The sequence below is a fragment of the Rhinopithecus roxellana genome, chromosome 11 (genome assembly GCF_007565055.1).
Source record: "Rhinopithecus roxellana isolate Shanxi Qingling chromosome 11, ASM756505v1, whole genome shotgun sequence".
NCBI lineage: Eukaryota > Metazoa > Chordata > Mammalia > Primates > Cercopithecidae > Rhinopithecus > Rhinopithecus roxellana.
Window position 1 is genome coordinate 138,806,466 of NC_044559.1, and position 14,207 is coordinate 138,820,672.

The window sequence follows — 14,207 nt, forward strand, 5'->3', positions numbered from 1 at the left end:
TTCGTAGCGGAGCCTGACGGGAAACGGCCCCTTTAAGTCCGCGGCGCGAGTCACGCCTGTGACAGCGACGGGCACTGCCGCGCATGCGCGGCCCATTTCCCGTAGTGGCAGGGCTGGGCCGTGGTCGGGTCGCCTGCGGGTTCAAAGAGCACGCAGAGCCCGCGGGAGGGCGGGGCCGCGGCCTTGGCCCTTTGGTGCACAGGAGACAGCGCGCCAGGCTGGCAGTCGGTCATGGCTGTCTTGTGCCGACGCTACTGCGCACCCTAGTGGGGACTACGGGGACGCTTCGCGCTCCAGAAGGGAGGCGGGCACCGCCCGCCCTAGCACAGCCTGGGAGCTGGACCTCGGGGCTCACCGCTCTGCCTGCCCACTAAAAGCCCATTCGGCGGAAGTCCAGCGTTGCATCCTTACAGCACTGAGCGCCAGACATCGTTGCCAAGTATAATGCCAGCTCCGTTTTATCCTGGGGCACTTGTAGTCAGGGTTTGTGGGCCCGCATTTAATAATGGAGGGCCCCGGGCCTCGTCTGAACCGTCCAGCCAATGTGTCCTCAGTCGTCTTGGTTGGGTTTTTGAAGGACCAACCCGAGATCCTGGGGCACAGGGAGTCCCAAGACTTTGGGCCCTGATGTAAGCCCCAAATAAAATGATTTTGGCCCCTAGGGCCAGTTCCTAATCTCTGAAAACAGAGCAGCACTTGTGAGGTGGAGGAAGCATGGCCCACCTGAATGGAAACCTCTCACCAGTTTTCACAGCAGCAGAGGACTAGGCTGAGAAAGAACACGACCCAGATTTGCACGGAGAGATGCAATATGTAATGCTTGTGCTCCACAAGCCATCCCAGCTGACTCAACGGGAGTTTTGCTCCAGCTGTCAGGTGAGCTGGGCCTAAACCTAGGGTCAGGCTTGCCCAGGAAATGTCTCCCCATCTTCAGGGTTGAGAGAACCTGGTTGGGAGGGAAAGAAATGCTACCTACTTCTAAGAAAATTATTTTTCTTTTTCTTTTGAGATAGAGTGTCGCTGTGTTGCCCAGGCTGGAGTGCAGTGGCGTGATCTTGGCTCACTGTATTCTCCTGCCTCAGCCTCCCGAGTAGCTGAGATTACAGGCGCGTGACACCACGCCTGGCTAATTTTTGTATTTTTAGTAGAGACAGGTTTTCACCATGTTGGCCAGGTTGGTCTCGAACTCCTGACCTCAGGTGATCCCCGCGCCTTCGCCTCCCAAAGTATTGGGATTACAGGCGTGAGCCACCACTCCTGGCCAAGAAAATTCTGTCTTAAACACCCCAACGGCCTTTGAATTTTTCTGAATTATCTACTCTTTCCAGATCCTGAGCTCCCCGTGCTATGCCCGTTACCGCAGTGGCCTTGAGAGATGTGGGTGCTTCCACCATGCTTACTCAGAAAGTAGAGCAGGGAACAGCTTCCTGGATTACTAATTTCTGCCTGACATGAAAGATGAAAACCACTGAACTCCAGAGGGGTGAGTGTCCAGGTCATCCCATTCACTATATTCCAGAGGCTGAGGCAGGAGAATCCCTTGAGCTCGGAAGGGGGAGGTTGTAGCGAGCTGAGATAGAGCCACTGCACTCCAGCCTGGGTGACAGAGTGAGACTCCATCTCAAAAAAAAAAAAAAAAAGCCTAGCGTGGTGGCTCATGCCTGTAATCCCATCACTTTGGGAGGCCAGGGGGGATCACAAGGTCAGGAGTTCGAGACCAGCCTGGCTGACATAGTGAAACTCCGTCTCTACTGAAAATACAAACAATAGCTGGGCATGGTGGTGCATGCCTGTAATCCCAGCTACTCCAGAGGCTGAGGCAGGAGTATCGCCTAAACCCGGGAGGTAGAGGTTGCAGTGAGCTGAGATCGCGTCACTGCACTCCAGCCTGGGCGACAGAGCAAGACTCCATCTTGGGAAAACAGAAAAGAATTTCTCATGAGACAGCTTGAACGTGCGAGTTGGAGATTGCAGTGAGCCGAGATCATGCCTGGGCAACAGAGGGAGACTCCGCCTTAATTTAAAAAAAAAAAAAAAATTCCTCATGAGACATTAAGAGTTACAGCTCTTTGCTGGGTGCGGTAATCCCAGCACTTTGGGAGGCCGAGGCGGGCGGATCACGAGGTCAGGAGCTCGAGACCATCCTGGCTAACACCGTGAAACTCCATCTCTACTAAAAATACAAAAAATTAGCCAGGCGTGGTGGCGGGCGCCTGTAGTCCCAGCTACTCGGCAGGCTGAGGCAGGCGAATGGGGTGAACCCGGGAGGCGGAGCTTGCAGTGAGCCAAGATCCCGCCACTGCACTCCAACCTTGGCAACAGAACTAGACTCAAAAGAGTTACGGCTCTTAGAATTTGTCTAGCAGGCTTTCCAGTTTTTGCCAGTGTGAACCCAAAATATCTGAGATGGGCCTCAGTTAATTTAGAAAGTTTATTTTGCCAAAGTTGAGGACATGCGCCTATGACAGCCTTAGGAGGTCCTGATCAGACATGCACCAATGTGGGCAGAGCACACTTTGGTTTCATACATTTTAAGGAGACTTGAGACATCAATCAATATATGTAAGATTGGTTCAGTCCAGAAAGGCAGGACAACTGGAAGCAAAGGTGGGACAACTTGGAGGGCAGGTGGCTTCCAGGGTCTTAGGTAGGTAAGAGACAAATAGTTGCATTCTTTTGAGTTTCTGATTAGCCTCTTCAAAGGAGGCAATCAGTTTTGCATTTATTTCAGTGAGCAGAGGGGTGACTTTAAATAGAATGAGAGGCAGGTTTGCTCTTAGCAGTTCCCAGCTTGACTTTTCTCTTTAGCTTAGTGATTTTGGTGCCCCAAGATTTATTTTCCTTTCACACTGGAAAGCCCCTTAAAAAGAAAAAAAAGAAAAGAGTTATTGGCATTGAAGTCTAAAAAACATTCTTTTTCCAGTTTTCCTGTAGATGGCTTAGTAGACAGTCTTCAGTCTTTCAATGAGTACCAGAAATCAGTGCAGTCTGCTGCCTGTAATTGAGTACTTTGTGCGGGTGGAGTACTCCAGTCAGTGCATTTCTAGGGATGGAGGCACCTTGGTCCCATAGACCTCTTTCTGATGGTCCTGCTTGATCCAGGCATAGAAGCTGAGATAGCTGCATGAAAGAATGGATTATATCACCTTCAGATAAACACCTTAAATGTATGTATAGATTGTACAACAGCAAGGTTAAAGCTGTATTTTCTGGCAAGTATCTCCACGTTTCCCTTTCTCATTTTGAACAACATGACTTGCTGGTTCTGCCTGGTAGGGGTATCCAAATGTCATGGGGTACTTCAGTGCTTGCCTTAATTGAGCGTTCTGTCCAGTTGATGCTCATGTTTAATCTCCCTAGAATGTCTTCTCAGTTGGTTTCTGATCTATTCCTTCCTCTGTGGTTATTTCTTTTCTGTCTTGTCCGTGAAGTCTTCTTCCTCTTCCTGCCTCTCATTATTGCTGTTTCTAAGGTATCCAGTCTCTCTCTTTCTCTCTCTCTCTGTCTCTCTTTCTCTCTCTTCTTTTCTTTTCTTTCTTTCTTTCTTTTTAGGCATAGTCTCACTTTGTCACCCAGGCTAGAGTGCAGTGGCATGGTCTTGGCTCACTTCATCCTCCGCCTCCCAGGTTCAAGTGATGCTCCTGCCTCAGCCTCCCAAGTAGCTGGGACTAGAGGCATATGCTACTACACCCAGCTAATTTTTGCACTTTTAGTAGAGACGGGGTTTCGCCATGTTGGCCAGGCTGGTCTCGAACTCCTGACCTCAGGTGATCCACCCACCTTGACCTCCCAAAATGCTGGGATTACAGGAGTGAGCCGCTGCTCCTGGCCCTTGGTTTACTGAGACTTTTTATCATCCAGTGGGTGCTGAATTTGAACTTTTTAAAAAAAATTTTTAAGTCGCGTCTCACTCTGTCACCCAGTCTGGAGTGCAGTGGTGTGATCACAGCTCACTGCAATCCTCTGACTTTAGTCTCCCAGGTAGCTGGAACTACAGGTGCACAGCACAATGCCTGACTAATTTTTTTATTTTTTCTACAGACAGGGTTTTGCCATGTTGCTCAGGCTGTGAGTTTAATTATTATTATTATTATTATTTTTTTTCTGAGACAAGAGTCTCGCTCTGTTGTCCAGGCTGGAGTGCAGTGGCTCAATCTCGGCTCACTGTAAGCTCTACCTCCTGGGTTCACAACATTCTCCTGCCTCAGCCTCCCAAGTAGCTGGGACTACAAGCGCTTGCCACCACGCCTGGCTAATTTTTGTATTTTTAGTAGAGATGGGGTTTCACTGTGTTAGCCAGGATGGTCTCGATCTCCTGACCTCATGATCTGCCTGCCTCGGCCTCCCACAGTGCTAGGATTACAGGCGTGAGCCACTGCGGCCAGCCGTTTAATTATTATTATTTGTTTTTAGCTAATAGACCAGAAGAATGAATTTAATTATTATTGAGATGATTATATTGTTTTCCTCTTTTTCAGTGGATTGATTGATATTAACCTATGGATCAAGTTAATTTTGTTAATGTTTTGATTTTCAAATGTTAAACCAGCCTATTTTCCAGAAACAAAGTTATATTGTTGTTTTATCCTTTTAAAATATATTCCATGACAAATTGTTAGATATTTTTGTGTCTTTGTTTCTGAAAGAGTCTGTTGTTTTCTTTCTTTCTTTTTTTTTTTTGAGACCAAGTCTTGCTGTGTCGCCCAGGCTGGAGTGCAGTGGCATGATCTCAGCTCATGGCAACCTCTGCCTCCTGGGTTCAAGCAATTCTCATACCTCAGCCTCCTGAGTAGCTGAGATTACTGGCGTCTGCCACCATGCCCAGCTAATTTTTTATATTTTTAGTAGACACGGGGTTTTGCCATCTTGACCAGGCTAGTCTTGAACTCCTGACCTCAGATGCCATCCACCTCAGCCTCCCAAAGTGTCGAGATTACAAGTATGAGCCACCATGCCTGGCTGTTATTTTCCTTTCTTGAAAGTCTTTTTTTTTTTGAGACAGAGTCTCACTCTATTGCCTAGTCTGAAGTGTAGTGTCACTATCTTGGCTTACTGCAACCTTCGCCTCCTGGGTTCAAGCGATTCTTGTGCCTCTGCCTCCCAAGTAGCTGAGATTACAGGCATGCACCACCAGGACTGGCTAATTTTTGTATTTTTAGAGAGACACAGTTTCACCATGTTGGCCTGGCTGGTCTTGAACTCCTGGCTTCAAGTGATCTGCCCATTTTGGCCTCCCAAAGTGCTGGGATAACAGGCGTGAGCTATCAAACTTGGCCTCTTCTAATATTTATTTATTTATTTTTTGAGACAGAGTTTCACTGTTGTCGCCTAGGCTGGAGTGCAGTCATGCGATCTCAGCTCACTGCAACCTCCACCTCCCCAGTTCAAGCGATTCTCCTGCCTCAGCCTCCTGAGTAACTGGGATTACAGGGGTTAACCATCACGCCCGTCTACTTTTTGTATTTTATAGTAGAAACAGGGTTTCACCATGTTTGTCAGGCTGGTCTCAAACTCCTGACCTCAGGTGATCTGCCTGCCTTGGTCTCCCAAAGGGTGCGAGCCAACGTGCACAGCCCAGCCTTTTGTTTTTTTGAGACAAAAAACAAAACTTGCTCTATTTTGTTTTAGCTCTGTAACTTGCTCTGTTACCAGGCTGGAGTGCAGTGGTGTGATGATCATAACTCACCTCTCCCTTGAACTCCTGGGCTCAAGCAATCCTCTGATCTCAGCCTCCTGAGTAGGTGGGACTGCAGGCATGTACCATAATGCCTGGCTAATTTTTTGTATTTTTTTAGAGATGGTGTTTTGGTATATTGCCCAGGCTGGTCTTGAACTCCTGGGCCCCAAAACGTTGGGATTACAGGTATAAGCCACTGCCCCTGGCCTTTGTTAGGTGTATATTAATTTTATACCTGTTTCAGAAAACATGTTTAGTATTTTCTCTTTATTCTCCATAAGTGCTTGTGTAAGTTTGGTGCTATTTATTCCTTATTGCTTGTAAAATTACAGCAGTGAATTTTGCTAGGGTCTGGCCTTTCTTTATGAATAGTTTTAAAATTATAGATTTAATTTCTTTTTTTTTTTTTTTTTGAGACGGAGTCTCGCTCTGTCACCTGGGCTGGAGTGCAGTGGCCGGATCTCAGCTCACTGCAAGCTCCGCCTCCCGGGTTTACGCCATTCTCCTGCCTCAGCCTCCTGAGTAGCTGGGACTACAGGCGCCCGCCACCTCGCCCGGCTAGCTTTTTGTATTTTTTAGTAGAGACGGGGTTTCACTGTGTTAGCCAGGATGGTCTCGATCTCCTGACCTCGTGATCCGCCCGTCTCGGCCTCCCAAAGTGCTGGGATTACAGGCTTGAGCCACCGTGCCTGGCCAGATTTAATTTCTTTATATTAGGGAAATTATCCTTTAGAACTTGATACAAGTCCAAGTTGTTTCTTTCTACCTTGTCATTTGTCATCCCCAGGTGGGTGGCAGGGGTGTTTGTTCCAGGGCAAAGCTATGTCTCACACACATTAGTTCACATAACCCCATTCAGACCAAAACTTGTTCACAGTTTACTTTGCTTTTTGTCTCTATCTCCAAGGTTGGTCTGTAGGGAACTCAAAGCCTTAAGGCTATCCCAGTCCTTAAGGCTATCCCAGCAGTGACCTCTAGTGGTGAAATCTTCAGTCTTCCTCTTAACATGACTTTCTTTTTTAAAAATTAATTATCTAGTGAATTACTCTTTCTGTTTGTTTGTTTGTTTGTTTGTTTTTGAGACGGAGTCTTGCTGTGTTGCCCAGGCTGGAGTGCAGTGGTGCGATCCCAGCTCACTGCAACCTCTGCCTCCCAAAGTGCTGGGATTATAGGGTTGAGCTACTATGCCCAGCCCCTCTTACGTGGCTTTCTAGCCACATTTGATATCATTGGTTACAGGCACACCTCGTTTTATTGTCCCTTGCTTTAATGTACTTTGCAGATATTGTGCTTTTTTTTCTTTTTTCTTTTCTTTCTTTTTTTTTTTTTTTTTTAACAATTGAAAGTTTGTGGAAACCCGGCATTGAGCAAATCTGTAGACACTATTTATTTATTTATTTATTTACTTTTGAGACAGAGTCTCCCTCTGTCAGCAGGCTGAAGTGCCGTGGCTTGATCTCAGCTCACTGCAACCTTGGCCTCCTGGGTTCAAGCGATTCTCGTGCCTCAGCCTCCTGAGTAGCTGGGACTACAGTTGTGTACAGTTGGCATCAAGTGATCTTCCCACCTTGGTCCCCCAGAGCCCTGGTACTGTAGGCATGAGCCACCTCACCTAGCCTCACAACTATTTTTCTTTTTCAGCATGTGCTCATGTTGTGTGTCTGGGTCACATTTTGGTAATTCTGGCACTATTTCAGACATTTTTATTATTATCTATTATGGTGATCTGTGATCCGTGATTTCTGTTATTATTTTAATTGTTTTGAGATACCCCAAACCGTATATAAATCAGTTAAAATTAACAAATGTTGCCTGTGTTCTGACTGCTTCACTGACTGGCTCTTCCCCTTTCTTTCTCCCTTTCCTCTTGCCTCCCTATTCCTTGAGACACAACAATATTGAAATTAGGGTAGTTAACTACCCTGCAGTGGCCTCTCAGCGCTCAGGTGAGAGGAAGAGTCATACATCTCCCACTTTAATTCAGAAGCTAGAAATAATTAAGCTTAATGAGGAAGGCATATATCAAATGCCAAGACAGGCCCAAATTAGGCCTCTTGTGCCAAACAGCCCAAATGTAAATACAAAGGAAAACTTTTTTTTCTTTTCTTTTTTGTTTTGAGACAGAGTCTCACCGTGTTACCCAGGCTGGAGTGCAGTGGCACGATCTCGGCTCACTGAAACCTCTGCCTCCTGGTTCAAGTGATTCTTCTGACTCAGCCTCGTGGGTAGCTAGGATTACAGGTGCGTGCTACCACGCACGGCTGATTTTTTGTATTTTTAGTAGAGACTGGGTTTCATCATGTTGGCCAGGCTGGTCTTGAACTCCTGATCTCAGGTGATCTACCCGTCCTGGCCTCCCAAAGTACTAGGATTACAGGTGTGAGCCATTGTGCCTGGCTGGCATATTGTTTATAGCATAGTTTGCTGAATTTTTTTTTCTTTTCTTTTTTTTTTTTGAGACGGAGTCTTGCTTTGTCGCCCAGGCTGGAGTACAGTGGCGTGATCTCGGCTCACTGCAACCTCTGCCTCCCTGGTTCAAGTGATTCTCCTGCCTCAGCCTCCTGAGTAGCTGGGATTACAGGTGTGCACTACCACCCCCAGCTAATTTTTGTATTATTAGTAGAGATGGGGTTTCACCATGTTTGTCAGGCTGGTCTCCAACTCCTGACCTCGTGATCCACCCACTTCGGCCTCCCATAGTGCTGGGATTACAGGCATGAGCCACCATGCCCAGCTGGTTTACTGATTATTTTAAACAAATTATTGAGTCCTAATGTTCCGAAAAAAATATTTCTTTCAAAATGTTACTGCTCATCAACAACTAGTCACACAAGAGCTATGAGGTATGAAATTAATGTTGTTTTCATGCTTACTAGCATGCATACATTCTACAGCCCATGGATCAAGGAGTAATTTTTTTTTTTTTTTTTTTTTTGAGACAGAGTTTCACTCTTGTTGTCCAGGCTGGATTGCAATGGCGTGATCTTGGCTCACTGCAACCTCTGCCTCCTAGGTTCGGCGATTCTCCTGTCTCAGCCTCCTGAGTAGCTGAGATTACAGGTGCCTGCCTGCTAATTGTTTTGTATTTTTTTCAGTAGAGATGGTTTCACCATGTTGGCCAGGCTGGTCTTGAACTCCTGTCCTCAAGTGATCTGCCCACCACAGCCTCCCAAAGTGCTAGGATTATAAGCGTGAGCCACCGCGCCCGGCCAAGGAGTGATTTTGACTTTCAAGTTTTATTTTTTATTTTTATTTTTTTGAGATGGAGTGTCGCCCAGGCTGGAGTGCAGTGGCACGATCTCAGCTCATTGCAACCTCCACCTCCCAGGTTCAAGTGATTCTTCTGCCTCTGCCTCCTGAGTAGCTGGGACTACAGGCACAAGCCACCACTCCCGGCTAATTTTTGTATTTTTAATAGAGACAGGGTTTCACCGTGTTGGCCAGGCTGGTCTCAAACTCCTGACCTCGTGATCCACCCGCCTTGGCCTCCCAAAGTGCTGTTATTGCAGGCGTGAGCCACTGTGCCTGACCTTCAACTTTTATTATTTAAGAAATAAATTTGTGGCCAGGCATGGTGGCTCGTGTCTGTAATCCCAGCACTTTGGGAGGCCGAGGCGGGTGGATCACCTCAGGTCAGGAGTTCGAGACCAGCCTGGCAAATATGGTGAAACCCTGTTTCTACTAAAAATACAAAAGTTAGCTGGGCATGGTGGTGCATACCTGTAATCCCAGCTATCTGGGAGGCTGGGGCAGGAGAATTGCTTGAACCTGGGAGGCAGAGGTTGCAGTGAGCCGAGATTGTGCCACTGTACACCAGCGTGGGCAACAGAGTGAGACTGTATCTCAGAAAAAAAAAAGGAAATTTGTAAGGCTATAGCCACCATGGAGAGTGATTCCTCTGATGGATCTGGGCAAAGTAAATTGAATACCTTCTGGAATGGATTCACTGATCAAGATGCCACTAAGACCATTCATGGGAGTAGGTCCAAATAACATTAATAGGAATTTGGAAGAACTTGAATCCAACCCTTATGGATGACTTTGAGGGATTCAAGTCTTCAGTGGAGGAAGTCACCACAGATGTGGAAATAGCAAGAGAAGTAGAATTAGAAGTGGAGCCCGAAGATGTGACTGAATTGCTGCAATCTTATGGTAGAACTTGAACAGATGAGTTGCTTCTTATGCATGAGAGAAGAAAATTGTTTCTTGTGATTGAATCTATTCCTGGTGAAGATGCTGTGAACATTGTTAAAATGACAACAAAGAATTTAGACTTAAATAAACTTAGTTAATAAGGCAGCAGCAGGGTTTGAGAGGATTGAATCCAATTTTGAAAGATGTTCTGTAGGTAAAATTAAACAGCATTTTGTGCTACAGAGAAATCTTTCATGAAAGGAAGAGTTGGCCGAGTGCGGTGGCTCATGTCTGTAACCCCAGCACTTTCGGAGGCTGAGGCAGGTGGATCAATCACCTGAGGTCAGGAGTTTGAGACCAGTCTGACCAGTATGGAGAAACCCCGTCTCTACTAAAAATACAAAATTAGCCGGGTGTGGTGGCACATGCCTGTGATCCCAACTACTTGGGAGGCTGAGGCAGGATAATCGCTTGAACCTGGGAGGCAGAGGTTGCAGTGAGCTGAGATTATGCCATTGCACTCCAGCCTGGGCAACAAGAGTGAAACTCTGTCTCAAAAAAAAAAAAAAAAAAAAAAAGAAAAGAAAAAAAAGAGTCAATCAATGTGGCATACTTGTCATTTTATTTTAAGAAATTGCACAGCCATCCCAGCCTTCAGCACACCACCACTCTGATGAGTCAGCAGTCATCAACATTGAGGCAAGACCATCTACCAGCAAAAAGATTGTGATTCACTGTAGGCTCAGATGATTGTTAGCATTTATTTTATTTTACTTTAATTTTTGAGACATAGTCTGGCTCTTTCACCCAGGCTGGAGTGCAGTGGTGTGACCTTGGCTCACTGTGACCTCTGTCTCCCGGGTTCAAGCGAGTCTCCTGCCTCAGCCTTCCAAGCACCTGGGACTATAGGCGTGCACCGTACCTGGCTAATTTTTGTATTTTTGTAGAGACGAGCTTTCACCATGTCGGCTAGGCTGGTCTCGAACTCCTGACCTCAGGTGATCCACCAGCCTCGGCCTCCTAAAGTGCTGGGATTATAGGCATGAGCCACTGCGCCTGGCCAACATTTATTTATTTATTTTTAAAAATAGAGACGGGGTCCCTTATGTTGCCCAGGCTGATCTTTGATTCCTTGGTTCAAATGATCCTCCCACTTCAGCCTTCCAAAGTGCTAGGATTACAGGCATGAGCCAGTGTACCTGGCCTGCATTTTTAGCCCATGGAGTATTTTAAAATTAGGATATGTCTGTATGCAGTGGCTCATGCAGTTTGGGAGGCCAAAGTGGGCGGATCACTTGAGGCCAAGGGTTTGAGACCAGCCTGGCCAACATGGTGAAACCCTGTCTCTACCAAAAAATAGAAAAATTAGGTGGGCATGGTGGTGTACTCCTGTAATCCCAGGTACTCGGGAGACTGAGGCATGAGAATTTCTTGAACCTAGGAGGCAGAGGTTGCAGTGAGCTGAGATCACACCACTGCACTCCAACCTGGGCAACAGAGCGAGACTCTGTCTTCCAAAAGAAAAAAAAAATTAGGACATGTACATTGGTTTCCTAGACATAATGCTATTGAACACTTAATAGACTATAGTATAGTGAAAACATACCGTTTACATGCATGGGGAACCAACATACTCATGTGACTCAAGTGACATTTGCTTTATTGCAGTGGTCTGGAACTGAATGCACATTGTCTTTTAGGTATGCCTGTGTTTTTCCCTTCTGGTTGATTTTCTTCACTTGGCTTACAGGACACCACACTCTTTTAACTTCCCCTTTTAATTTTGTTTTGGTTGGGGGAACAGTGTTTTACTCTGTTGCCCAGGCTGGAGTGCAGTGGTGCCATCACCGCTCACTTCAGCCTTGAGCTCCCTGGGCTTCGGTGATACTCCCACCTTAGCCTCCTGAATAACTGGGACTACAGGTGCCTGCCACCACGCCCAGCTAATTTTTCTATTTATTTATTTAGAGACAGTTTCGCTCTTGTTGCCCAGGCTGGAGTGCAATGGTGTGATCTTGGCTCACTGCAATCCCCACCTCCCAGGTTCAAGCAATTCTCCTGCCTTAGCCTCCCGAGTAGCTGGGATTACAGGCATGCGCCACCACACCTGGCTAATTTTTTTGTATTTTTAGTAGAGATGTGGTTTCTCCATGTTGGTCAGGCTGGTCTTGAACTCTCGATCTCAGGTGATCCACCCACCTCGGCCTTCCAAAGTGTTGGGATTACAAGTGTGAGCCAGCACACTGGGGCAATTTTTCTATTTATTGTAGAGATGGGATTTGCCATATTGCCCAGGCTGGTGTGGAAGTCCTGGGCTCAAGCAGTTTTCCTACCTTGATCTCCCAAAGTGTTGGGATTATAGGTGAGAACCACTGTACTTTGCCTTAACTTTTTCCTTTCTTTTTTGAACAGTGTCTCACTGTCACACAGGCTAGAGTACAGTGGCACGATCATAGCTCATTGCAGCCCCGACATCCCAGGCTCAGGTGTTCAAGTGATCCTCCCACCTCAGCCTCTCAAGTAGTTGGGACTACAGGCATGCACCACCACACTAATTTTTGTATTTTTTTGTAGAGACAGGGTTACACCATGTTGCCAGCCTTAACTTTTTGTTTTTTTTTTTTGAGACGGAGTCTCACTCTGTCACCTGGGCTGGAGTGCAGTGGCCGGATCTCAGCTCACTGCAAACTCTGCCTCCCGGGTTTATGCCATTCTGCTGCCTCAGCCTCTGGAGTAGCTGGGACTACAGGCGCCCGCCATCTCGCCCGGCTAGTTTTTTGTATTTTTTAGTAGAGATGGGGTTTCACAGTGTTAGCCGGGATGGTCTTGATCTCCTGACCTCGTGATCCTCCCGTCTCGGCCTCCCAAAGTGCTGGGATTACAGGCTTGAGCCACCGCGCCCGGCCTCCAGCCTTAACTTTTAACTTTCCTTCTCTCATCGTTTACTGATTCCTCCTTTCCTTCCTGCCACTGAATGTTTATGTGTAGTCCTTGGTCATTGCGATGCAGGATTTTTCTTGGCCCCTTTGTTGGACTCGTGACAGGGCTGTCCCATTTAGTCGGCCCACTGCGCTCAACACCTTGCAGGATGGAGCACGTGAGTGAGTGCAGGATCTGGCTGGCTGCTCTGGGCACTGGCAGGAACAAGCTCCGTGTCCAGAATGGCCAGCCAGATCCCGCACTTGCTCGCACACATGGATGGCGGTGCCAAGGTGAGGGTGCCCACGACCCCAGAACCCTAGAGGAAGTGTTACAGTGCTCTCTTAGTTTTGCTGTCTGCAGACAGCTGTGTGTTAGCAGCTCAGTTGGCCCCTTGCCTCCTTGCATGGGGTGGCTGCCCTCCTCTGGTGAGGACAAAGGACCAGTGTGACAGCCTTTCTATGTACCCGCACTCAGTGGATCCTGAGCTCTTGTCTGGTGTCCAAGAAGAATGAGGTCACACAGGCAAATGAAGGATAGTGAAGGCAGATAATTTTACTGAGCAAAGAAAATGGCTCTCAGTAAAGAGGGGAACTGGAAAGGGGACGGGAAGGACAGGTTGCCTTCCCTGAAGTCAGGTTGCCCCTTGCCTGAAGTCAAGCCATCACTCTGAAGTCAAGCTGTCTCTCTGAAGTCAAATCGTCTCTCTCTGAAGTCAAGCCGTCTCCCCCTCTACTGACTGAGTCGGGGTTCTTTCTTTATAGGACTCAGAATGGAGAGTGTGGGCTCATTGGTTTGTGAGTATGCAAAAAACGTTAAAGTGAAGACACCACTCAATGGTGGGCATGCCAGTGTAGAAAACCAGTTAGGAGAGGTCGGGCACGGTGGCTCACGCCTGTAATCCCAGCACTTTGGGAGGCCGAGGCGGGCGGATCATGAGGTCAGGAGATTGAGACCATCCCTAACACGGTGAAACCCCGTCTCTACTAAAAATACAAAAAATTATCCGGGCATGGTGGCGGGCGCCTGTAGTCCCAGCTACTCGGGAGGCTGAGACAAGAGAATGATGTGAACCCGGGAGGTGGAGCTTGCAGTGAGCCAAGATTGCGCCACTGCACTCCAGCCTGGGTGACAGCGAGACTCCGTCTCAAAAAAAAAGAAAAAAAAACCCAATTAGGAAAGGGTAGCTATATATAAAATAGATGAAGAGCAGGGATTAGAGGAAAGCATACCAAAGAGGAAGACAAGTTCTCAGTCTGGTCTGAGGATTTAACTTCTAATCTTGGCTTTCAGGCTTCAAACTGTCTTTGACTTGGAGGTTTCACTGGGGACCTGCCCCTATTTACCTTGGCATTTGGCTGCCTCCTTTTTTTATCACTTGTACTTTGTCTGGCCGAGGCCTCTCCCTTGGCAGTGTCTTGTCAGCAGTACTCTCTGGGGCCTGATCCCTCCTGGTAATCGCTCCAGCTCATATTTC

The 14,207-nt window shown here is 47.2% G+C and overlaps 1 protein-coding gene and 1 non-coding gene across 2 annotated transcripts in view; both read left to right on the top strand.

Annotated features, from left to right (window-relative positions):
* Positions 1 to 14,207, top strand: part of ZNF487 (zinc finger protein 487) — a 72,585-nt gene that overhangs the window by 46,186 nt on the left and 12,192 nt on the right. Inside the window, 1 exon segment of the mRNA XM_030941434.1 lies at positions 663 to 876. Within this exon segment, the coding sequence (XP_030797294.1) occupies positions 805 to 876 (72 nt within the window). The 5' untranslated portion in view covers positions 663 to 804.
* On the top strand, positions 2,335 to 2,396 carry LOC115900571. Its single transcript, XR_004060245.1, has one exon. It is a non-coding gene; the product is annotated as a U7 small nuclear RNA (small nuclear RNA).